This window comes from Sinocyclocheilus anshuiensis, unplaced genomic scaffold (assembly GCF_001515605.1).
Source record: "Sinocyclocheilus anshuiensis isolate Anshui unplaced genomic scaffold, SAMN03320099.WGS_v1.1 scaffold627, whole genome shotgun sequence".
Taxonomy (NCBI): Eukaryota; Metazoa; Chordata; class Actinopteri; order Cypriniformes; family Cyprinidae; genus Sinocyclocheilus; species Sinocyclocheilus anshuiensis.
This window is the reverse complement of record NW_015549703.1, coordinates 2,456,396-2,467,921: the sequence shown is the minus strand read 5'-3', so window position 1 is coordinate 2,467,921 and position 11,526 is coordinate 2,456,396. Positions and strand designations below refer to the sequence as shown.

The 11,526-nt window shown below is 39.1% G+C and overlaps 1 protein-coding gene across 2 annotated transcripts in view; it reads right to left on the bottom strand.

The window, feature by feature from the left end:
* LOC107660638 (adenylate cyclase type 5-like) overlaps positions 1 to 11,526 on the bottom strand; it is a 104,990-nt gene that overhangs the window by 30,404 nt on the left and 63,060 nt on the right. For both annotated transcript variants that reach the window (XM_016450017.1, XM_016450018.1), the window contains exons 2-3: positions 2,789 to 2,938; positions 1,799 to 1,920 (exon numbers count right to left, since the gene is read on the bottom strand). In XM_016450017.1, the coding sequence (XP_016305503.1) occupies positions 1,799 to 1,920; positions 2,789 to 2,938 (272 nt within the window). The remainder of the gene's footprint in view (positions 1 to 1,798; positions 1,921 to 2,788; positions 2,939 to 11,526) is intronic.

Here is an 11,526-nt window from a genome sequence, read left to right as displayed (position 1 = left end):
GCTGTGCAATTAATCGCATGCAATTGTCATGCGCATCTCGTCAGTAAAGCCCGTTCCGTGATTGGTAGTAAATCGTCATCACCTGCTTTCAGATGGAGCGGCATTCAATACACAGAGCCGTAGTTCACTGACAAGCTAGGCAATATCGCGTTCATAATCGCAGATGAATCGCATTAGATTATGAACGCGATTCATCTGCGATTATGAACGCGATATTGCCTAATTGTCAGTGAACTACGGCTCTGTGTATTGAATGCAGCTCCATCTGAAAGCAGGTGATGGAGATTTACTACTAATCACGAGACCGGCTTTACTGACGAGATGCGCATGACAATCGTATGCGATTAATTGCACAGCCCTACTGTACTCCTATTGATAGTTGCATAAAGTTAAAAAATAAAGTTTGTATAAATCTCTGCTAAACTTTGTTCCATCAACAACAATCACACTGCCGGAAATTTGGTACTCTCAGTGAAAATAAATGACTTCTGATCACAGCAAAACACTATCAGTACGAACACCAATTTAACAGTGAAATTGGAAATGCTAAGTAGACATTAAACCAGAATATGCATTTATAGCACTTTGGTCCCTTTTTCACAATTTGATAATTAAAATAGTTTAGAGTGGCTACAGGTCTAAAATGTATATTGTTTGCGTAAAAGCCATCATTACATGTAAAAACATTTCACTGCAGCTTTTCAAAATAAAAAATAAAATAAAATAAAATAAAATAGTAGTTTTACTAGTTTTAGCTGTAATATGGTGTGGCAGGCAGTAGCCATGCCTTAGCACTCTGCCGCTAAATCCAACAACTCCCCTGTCAAACCGTTTTATTTCTTGGGTTAATCTTCTACCCTCCAGATTTAGAATTCAGAACCGTGGAGAATCATAATTCATCACATGGATTCCCGAGTTGTCTTATGTCATCGACCTGAGACCCACATGCTTTTAAACTCAAGTCTTCATAAGATTACAGCTGTTTAAAAACCGACATGAGGTAAAACAACTGGTTATACTTAATAGGGCCTCTTGTGATTGTGAGTGTCCAACTAGTCTGGTGGTGTGAAAATCGGCACGCAATCAGTGAGAAAGTGTCTGTAGACGCTCAGAAGAGCTGCCTTGACACACGGCTGGTCAGTTGGAGAAAGAGATGAGCGAGTGTTTTCTTCTCTTAAGCCAAAAGAGGGTGCAATATCTAACACTTATCAGATTTATAAAACACTTATGAGCTCTGTTCCAAAACCTAGTAAGCTTCTTATCAGGAAATCACTGAAGTCTGAGGCAGTATATACTTGTATATATAATTTACGGTGAAAGCATACACAAATTTTTTTTTTTTTTAAATGTAAAATTATAATATATTATAAAACATATTACAAAAAATAAGCAATATTACATGAATAAAAAAATAATAAATATATAAACAACATCTGAGATGGTAGATGGCCAGAGAGAAATGCTGACAAATGTAAATATAGCCTACTAATATTTCACGCAATGCAAAAAAATATTACATCTAATAATGTAACAGTATCATGTTGTTAGTTTAGCAACATGCTAATGGGTACAGATTTTGTATTTGCCTGTAAGGTTTCATTTTCAGTTATCAACAGGGTAACTGTGTATAGGGGCAGCTTACTCGAAAAGCACTGATCTCGTAACCTAACTAAGTACTAACATAATTATATGCAAAAGTAATTGCATTTGATTACTGTGGGCTGAAAAGGCTTTTAAAGTGCTTTGAGATGCAAACACTTACTACCGTCTTTCAGGCTATTTAAGGAGTCACTCTTACCTCACATTGTCATGCTTTTGAATATAGATCTTGTGGAACATCATATCTTCTTGTTTGGCATTTATGTCGGCTTTCATCTCCATGGCGACATGTCGAGGAAGCACAGAGAGGAGGAGGCGTTCCTGCAAATGATGATAGTGATAGTAAGGAAAAGACAAGTAGAAACAAAGAGAAGAGCGCCATGTGTCGAAAGATGTTACTTACTCTCAGGAATAGAGAAAACTGAAGGAAATTACATTCATTCTAAAACATTATTCCATATATTACAAATATTACACTGACTGTGACAGGATAATAGTTATTTTAACTACTGAGAACATACGGTTATTTTCAAAACACTTGATATGAAAAAAATATATATTACTGCAGAAAAAAAAATGATGAATGGCCTCAGTGGGCTTCTGTGTTTGCAGAAACTGACATTATTTTTTCCTTTGGTGCCACTATGAATCTCCGTACTGTTCTAGGATGCGCTTCTAATCTCACAAATTAATCAGCACTACATCTACGTCTCTGTGCACTAGTTTTCTCACAGCTTCAAATCTATACTGAAAATCGATAGACACGTGAATGGACTCCAGCTGAAGGACTTTTCATTCATTTAGCTCTATTCCAAGCAATCTGAGGCTATTTCCTCACACATATTTGAGTCTAAAAGAAAGAAAGAAACATTTGCACAGAATGTTGCATGCTAATATACTTCAGATTTTTTTATATGGCTTTACCAGGTGCTTAAATAAATACCATAGTATTAATCATGGTACTTTGGGTACCTGATTATGGTACTTACAAATTTAAGATACTTAAAATGTTTTTCAAAGACTTCTATTATGCTCACCAAGGCTGCATTTATTTGATCAATAATAATCTAACGGACTCTTGACTTTTAAACGATATCAGTGACTGGAGAATCTTCATACTGAACATTAAATCTCATAGAATGACACTAGAATTAAAAATTTGCTCTTATGATATCTGGTGGACTCTCACCTGTTGCTGGTTTTCTCTCTGAGAGTGCAGACGGGCTTGAATACATTCTCTGGTCTCCTGGAAGGCTTGCCTTTGTGAGCCTTCTGCTGGGTAGTGTGTGCACACGCCAACTATATTAGTGCAGGAGAAGATCAGGACATTGGATACAAGCTGTAAAAGAAAGAACAACACACCATTAAAGAATATGAAACTTCACCTTTAGAGACCCAAACATTGACATTGATGATATACGTGTTGTTCCCTTAAAACAACAGTTCACATAAAATTCCAAAATCTACTAAATTTCACTGTATGGTCAAAAAAAAATAAATGCTGAGATATCTCCCAAAATATCTTCTTTTGTGTTTCACAAAAAACGTCATACAAGTTTAAAAGTGACATAAGGGCGAGTAAATCAGTTTTCATTCATGGGTGAACTATCCCTCTACATGTGATTTCCACTTGTTGTAAAAATCATGATTTTTGTTTTATTTTCAGTATGTTCAATCTCAGGGCACACCAATAAAGTTTCATTCGATTACGCTGACAATCTTTTGGAATAGTTTATCTATGATTTACTCAATGGAATCTGTTGTGCAACCCTGGCATTCTGGGAGTTTCACACTGTAATTAATTTCTGCCAAACTATTTTTATGATACATTTCAGAATGTAAGCTGATGTTTTATATAGCTTTAACTCATATCTAGTGAAACAGCTATTATGCAATTGTTTTAAACAAGTGAGTGAATCATTGGGGTTAAAGGAGTGTGCCCAAAAATGAAAATTTGCTAAAATTGTATCACTCTCAGGCCATCCAAGACGTAGATGAGTTTGTTTCTTTATTGGAAAAGATTTGGAGAAATTTAGCATTACATCACTTGCTCACCAGTGGATCCTCTGCAGTGAATGGGTGCCATCAGAATGAGAGTCCAAACAGCTGAAAAAAACTGTCTGTAAGAAACAAATCCATGTCCTCTCTCCACAATATTGCTTTCTCCAGTGAAAAACTTGTGTCTGAATCAGGAGAGAAATATGCTCAGATCAAGCACAGTTTATAAAGCGAAAACAGTCAAAAACTATTAGAAACAAACAAGTTTTCACTCCACAAGACATTGATGGACTGGAGTCATGTGGATTATTGTGATGTTTTTATCAGCTGTTTGGAATCTCATTCTGACGGCACCCATTCACTACAGAGGATCCATTGGTGAGCAAGTGATGTAATGCTACATTTCTCCAAATCTGTTCTGATGAAAAAAAAAAAATCTACATCTTGGATGGTCTGAGGGTCAGTTCATTTTCAGCAAATTTTCATTTTTGGGGTGTACGAGAGCAGGCTCCAGAACCACAGTAAACATTGAGGGGGCCCAATTTTCATCAATGTTTTTTCCCCCACAGTTTTTCTTAAATTATTACATTTAGTTGCCCCAGTCCTGAATATCTGGTTGTATTTTTGCTTCCATGGAATTAATTGGGAACACATAGACACAGACATGAACACGCCTTATTTGATTTTCACATCGTTATGTCCAAGATGAGTTTGTGGTTCCAATAAGAGAAAGCAGATCCAGGAAGTCTGCAAACTTAAAATAGTACGTATGATAAAGACTAGCCAAACAACCTGAAGCTGTTCAGTGTCAATGCAGTTCAATTTATCTGGGTTAAAAAAGCCCTCCTCCCTCTCTTCCACAAGTGGGGTCAGGAACAGGGCGTCTTGACTCCTTCTAAACACTGGTATCAGGGGCATCGAGATGCATTCCCATAATATCTTTGCTTGAGCTGGACTGAACTTCAGCGGACATATCTCTGCCATGACCTCAGGGTCCAAAACACAGCCGCACCAGACACTTCACCCTAATATGGACTCTGTTAACATAACTTTCTTTTGCTTCATTTTGTCTGTAATCGGTGCTCTAAATAACAAAACTCTATTTTTACTCTTTATGCTGTATCTTTACTTAAATGGTTAGTAAAAAAAGTTTGCTTTATTTAGTGATTAGAAAGCACCAATCATAGCCGAATTTAAAAAAGTAAAAAAATTATTGTGTACAGCTGTCCATAAGCCAAAAAAACATGAAGGATCAAGTCCAACAGCAAGCTTTAATACGCTTCTACTTTTCTGAAAACACCAGTGGCATCTAATGAGAAACGAATACAGTCAACTTTCATCAAATGTGCTTTTGTGCCTAACGTCACAGAAAATGGAAAAAAGAAAAAACTTTGGTTACTCAAGAGTGGAGAAGGGCAATCAATCAATAATGATTACAGTCTGCATGCGCAAAAACGAACCACCTGGACTTGGCACCACACTAAAGGAAGCATCATATAGAAGAAACTTTCATTTAAAAATACAATCACTACAATCAATACAATCACTTTTTGTACAAATCAGACCAAAGTCACTACTGAATGATTTTCCCCTCCACTGGGGCTCAGATTTGAATATGGCCCATCACGCCATCTTTTACTTTATGTCACTACATGTGTCTTAAACTACAATATGCAGAAAGGAGATTTTTGATTATTTTTTTGTGTTATAGCAATAACTAAAAAATGTAAATTAAAATCAACATGCATAATTAAAAATACCCAACCGACGCCATCTTTTACTTTATGTCACTACATGTGTCTTAAACTACAATATGCAGAAAGGAGATTTTTGATTATTTTTTTGTGTTATAGCAATAACTAAAAACTGTAAATTAAAATCAACATGCATAATTAAAAATACCCAACCGTAAAATAAAATAAAATAAAAAGTATTTATTTATTTCAGGATATACACTGATATACACAACTGCATGAAATTTCAGAATTCAGGTTCAGAACTACAACAACATACAGAATTGGAACAACAATATAGTGAGTTAAGTGGCATGATTTTAAATTTTTGGTGAACCATCTGTCTATTTATGGCAAATAATGCAGAAATGAAATGCAGGAATCACAAGAGAACTCATGAAAAACACAGGAGTGAACAGAGACCAAAAGCAAAGTGTGAGAAAGGACAGGTTGGTTGTGTCACACATCCAAATAAACACATCTGGATGTTCATCATCCCTCAGCGATTGCAGCATCAAGGCTAAAGGAATATGAAGAGCTGAGACTGGCCCTGAAAGCCATTTCATTTCAGCTCACTTAGTTTCTGCTGATTGAATGTGTGATATCAGGCTACAACATTATCTGGGAGCAGCAGCTGCAGTGTTGGGTGTCTGCTGCATCGAACACAGGAGCTTTGGGCCAGTTGTGCATTAACTCAACCAGTGCCATGGAAACGCACACGCGCTGCAATGCAAATATTCCTAAGCAATAATCTTCTCTATCAATACACTCACCTTTTACGTTCCAAAATGTCGTTATTAGGAAGTTGGTGGAATACCTCTGTCACCAAGGGGATACATAATAGTGCTTCTTCTCGGCCAGAGGAATGCGGGGGATCCAACTGCTGGGGGCGGGAAAAAATTGTATGCACTCTTTTATTTTGAAGAGATTAATATATGCATCACGCTTCTCAAATCAGCCCTTTGTGCTTCATCTCATGTGTTATTCACGATGACTGCTAATTCAACCTGCCACCTTGACAGATGTAGCTATATTCTGCATTTGTTCGATATACAGTGTTGGGGAGTAACTAGTTACATGTAACGGCTCAAAAGTAATCAGTTACATTACTTTAATAAAGTAATTGAAAAAGTTACACTACTATTACATTTTAAGTAGGGTAACTTGTAATCTGTAACCTATTACATTTCCAAAGTAACCTTCCCAACACTGCCGATATATTCATAATGAGTCGGAGAGGAGAGGATGGGTCAGTCGTGGGTCCTCAGGGAAGCCAATCACTCCTCACTGTCAAGGCCAGACAGTGCAGCAAACCCACAGATGCCAGATGCAAACCCTATGAATTGGAACAGCTGGCTGCTGTCTTATAGCCAGGATTCTGAAATGGTGGTCTTGCAGAGCAGTACGAACAAGATGAGCAAAGGCTCAAAATACTTGGATGATGATATGATACCCGTTTTGTTTCTTATGTTTTACTTAGTCTCAGTTTTGACTTTTGGCTTAAAGTCCACACCTGCTCAGAGAAGCAAGCACCTGACTGTTAAGTAGAGGTCGACCGATACCGATACCGACAGGTTGGACCACACTGGCCGATACGATTAATCAACCGAGAGTTTTTTAAATGGATACTAAATTAAAACTAAAACAGTGCTTTACTATTTAAAAAAAAAAGCAGTAGCAGTACTGAACCATACTTTGTAAATGAATAAACATTAATATTAATTATTATATTTATCATTAAAGTTATTTCATAGTTTACTAATGTTAAAAGAAGAAACTTTAACATTTAAAAATGTAGCCTATTAGTAATAGTAAAAGTTGAAATGAACACACTAGGAACAATACTTCTACAGCTTTCATTAATTTTAATGCTATGGCCTTGTGTAGATATTTAAAGATGGCCATCTTTAAATATCTACACAAGGCCATAGCATTAAAATTACATACATAGGTTATTGATATTGTATGTGTACTTTCACACTCTATTTGCTTCTATTTTAGAACACTGCATGATTATCTAATCAAAATAAAAGCGCAGCGCTGACTCACAGGTATCACCGGACGAGTCACGTTCAATTAAAGCGGCGGTCTAAAACTATTTAATCACCAAACGGAAATAAGTTTGCTTCAAGAATGAACAATGTGGCATAAATGAGTTTCGGTGTTTAAAATGTAATTTAATTGAAAACTATGTGAATGGCGCTCTGTTCCGCGGCAGGATTTTCTGTTGGCTGCATTTAAATGGCGTTTGAAGTTTCCTGTTCCGAGCAGTGTGCAGTGTCACGTGTCAAAACAAACAACACGTGCTGTCAGTGATTTCTGCCTCTAGAGGTCGCTCTCATACTGTATAATGGCAGCGGACCCTTCTCAGCCACTCCAGCAATGGACGCAACACGGAAAACTGTCGGCATGGATTTTTGCAGATAACCGATAGTTCCACCAAACAACTATCGGAGTGGTTAATCGGCAAAACCGATGAATCGGTCAACCTCTACAGTGTTAAGTAAAGTGATCAACCACAGTGAAGAGTATCTTTCAATGAGTTGATTTCACTAATAGGGCTGTGCAATCAGGGCCGCATTAACCATTGGGCTAGGCGGGGCTGAAGCCCCGGGGCCCTAGCAAGGAGGGGGCCCGTGATTGGCTGAGGAGTAGATTGATGGATATCGGTAGTGCCGATCGCCAAAGCACCACCACGCCCCTCAATTTTTTAGCGCTATTATTTAGTTTTTCCGGAGTTTTCCCGTAAATTCCATGCATTACCATTAGAGACTAAAATGTCACATTTGAATTTGGTTTACCAATCAAATGCATTTATTAGCCTATATATTTTACTTTTCAACAAACTGCACGTAGCCTATCTATCAGGTGATCGCTGCGCCTAATGTCTGCATTTACCTCTCTTCTCTTCATTCTGGTGTAATCTAGAAATGGTCATGCAAAGAACAATCTTCGATAAGTAAAAATGTCAACTATTCTAAAAAATAGTGAGAGAAAACAATGAGGAGAGAAGGGAAAACATGAGCGAGTCAAAATCCACAGCTAGCTTATTTTACTAAAGCTGATGATGGAGTGGGAGTTGTGGAACCGCAAATGGACCGGACACATAGAGCAGATAAAAACACAGCATCATCATCCCCACAGATTTTAGGTTAGTTTGATTATTAACTTGATAGATGTTGCTTTTTGTGTTTGAACAAACTCTGCCTAGTATATTCGCTTATGGGTTGAGAAATTCATTTTGCGTGTCATGATGTAACGCATTTTAAGCATTTTGGTTTAAAAACTAATTTAACTGTTCAGGGACATTAAGCAGTGGGGCAGAATTAATTCTGGCAAACGCACGCATTAAGACGGTTTCTGATACGCGCGGAGCGCACTTGGTCGTACAGCGCCAGTCTAAACTAAGAGTTATTTTTCGCGCCTTGTGTTTAAACGTTCGAATACACAGTTATGTGTCAAAATGCCTGTCTCCTCGTCAACACAGTTATTTGTGTCTTAAATGAACGTTAATCGTTAAAGATAAAGCATGTGCACTAGTTGGCTATTATGCGATCCTGGCATTATGTGATGAGATTTTATAGGGATATTCACCCCAAAATTTTAATACTTTCATCATTTACTCAGTTTCAAGTTCTTCTGAACCTGTATGAATTTCGTTGTTCTCCTCAACATAAAAGAAGATATTTTGAAGAATATTCGTAACCACCAGAAAGTTTCTGGTCCCTGTTGACTCCAATAGTTTTTTTATGACTTCCATGACTATGGAAGTCATGGGGGCACAGAAACGGTTTGGTTACCAATAGGCTATTGTTCCAAATATATACATTTGCATTCAACTGCAGAAGGAAACTCATTCAGGTTTAGAACAACAACAACATAACTTTAATTTTTGGGTGAACTATTCCTCCAAAGCAGCCTAAGCTGCTGTTGCTATTTGTGTCAATAGTATCTTCAGTAAGTTTGTTTTTACTTAGGCTAGTATTTTTTATTTTGTGATATTGGAATTGGTAACAAGAATTGTGAAATTGCAATGCATCAAAAAATTTTGAATGGATAAAAATCCTATTTTAAGCTATATATATCATTACTGTGATTGGGGGCCCTGCAATAAGTCATAGCCCCGGTGCCCAGTGAGGTCTTAATGCGGCCCTGTGTGTTATCGCATATCGCATTTTTCTTCAATATCGCACAGCCCTAGTCACTAACCTGGCAAACTCTGTAGGAACTCAATTTTAACATAACAGTTACTCTGTGGACTGGTTAAACAAAAAAGTACATCCCATTCCCAGCTAGTGGAAGATGAACTGTAAGAAATTCAACAACCTGTCTGGTCAAAAGGTATGCCAAAATAAGAGATAAACAGTGTTTTACAATAATAAAGTGCAATATTAATACTAATCTTAAATTGATAGCAAAATGATAGCTTATTGAACTTGATGCACACGTATAAATTACGATTACTTCAGAGTTTATGGAACCTGAAAGTTAATATGACCAATTTTTCTATACAGTTTTGATTTCTCCCAACTTTTGAGTTTTTAGAGTGTGCATAAAAAGAAAAAAATATGTTGCCTTGACATTCTAATTACAATGACTTAATACAATCTAAAAAAAGAACGCCTCGGTTATGTACATAACCCTCGTTCCCTGAAGGAGTTATGTCGTGACAACATAGGGGGTTCACTTGGGAGCCCCAATCCTCTCTGATTTTAAGAGAAAACGCCAATGAAATTTGGCTAGTGGATTTTGCATACCTGAGCCACTCCCCATGCATACGGGTATAAATAGGCGACAGGTGCATCCATTCTTCAGGTTTTATGCTGAGGAGCCGAGAACTTAGAGAAAACGCCAATGAATTTTGGCTAGTGGATTTTGCATACCTGAGCCACTCCCCATGCATACGGGTATAAATAGGCGACAGGTGCATCCATTCTTCAGGTTTTATGCTGAGGAGCCGAGAACTTGTCCCTGGCAACCAGAGATGGTTTGAGGTTGTGGCATGGGGACATAACGTCTCCGTTCCCTCCATCAGGGAATGAGGATTACGTACGTAACAGAGACGTTCCCTATCTGTCGGTCACTACGAGTTATGTTGTGACGACATAGGGGGTTCCATGGAAAGCACCACAACCTGAACCACGTCATAACCCTGTAGCGCTGCAAATGTTGACAAGTAGCCGCGCGTCAGACAAATGCTACGCAAAGGTCGTAACCTTGCCAACGCCCCAGCACAAATTCGATGACCTTGGCGCCCACAGGGACCAAAAGGTGAGTACATCGCTGCTGGAGATAGCCACGATGTTCCTATGACAGAAAATGTTTTCTTAAGAGAAGGGATTTCGACCTTCATGAAAGGTGCTTCACGCCTTTCCTGTTTGTTGTTGTTTACAGCTTGGCAGTAACGAAGGGGAAGCGAGCCTTCCGAAGAAGGGCGCTACGGAGACCACATCCTGCCTGTAGGGAGGTATCATGTGGAGACACTGATATGGACTGACCTAGGCCTGGGGCAGTACTACATATGGAATGGGTCTCTGAGGCAGGTCCTACCTAGGAGTAGGGAGGAACGGCTGCCAGCAGAGACTGACAGAGTGGTCTGTCAAAGGGAAGACACGGGTTCACCGAGAGGTAAACCTTACCGTGGAAGAATACACATATGGGATCGCCCACAGTGAATCAAGCCATATGGACACCTAGCCCAGTAAAGAGGCTGACCGGAAACCCGGGCAAGCTAACGCAGATACTGGGCCTGGTGTCAGACTGCTCCACCCAGTCTGAATGCCGGGGGTGCTGGAGGATACTCAACCAGGGTTCGCCGACCAGGGAACTTACTGGAGGACAAAAAGGCGATCGCGGAGACTGTAAAATCTCACGAAGGTGTTCGGTGTAGCCCAGCCCGCAGCTCTACAGATTTCTGCCAGAGAGGCACCGTGCGCCAGTGCATAGGAGGAGGCAACACTCCGTGTGGAGTGAGCCCTCAACCCCCAGGGGGCATGGCTCACCTTGCGATTAGTAGGCCAAGGCGATGGCATCCACTATCCAGTGGGCCAACCTCTTCTTGGAGACAGCCTTCCCTTTCTGCATGACCTCCGTAGCAGACAAAGATCTGCTCAGAGCTTCTGAAGCTCCGGGTGTGGTCCACGTATATGCACAACGCTCTTACGGGACACAGCAACGCCAAGGCTGGATCTGCCTC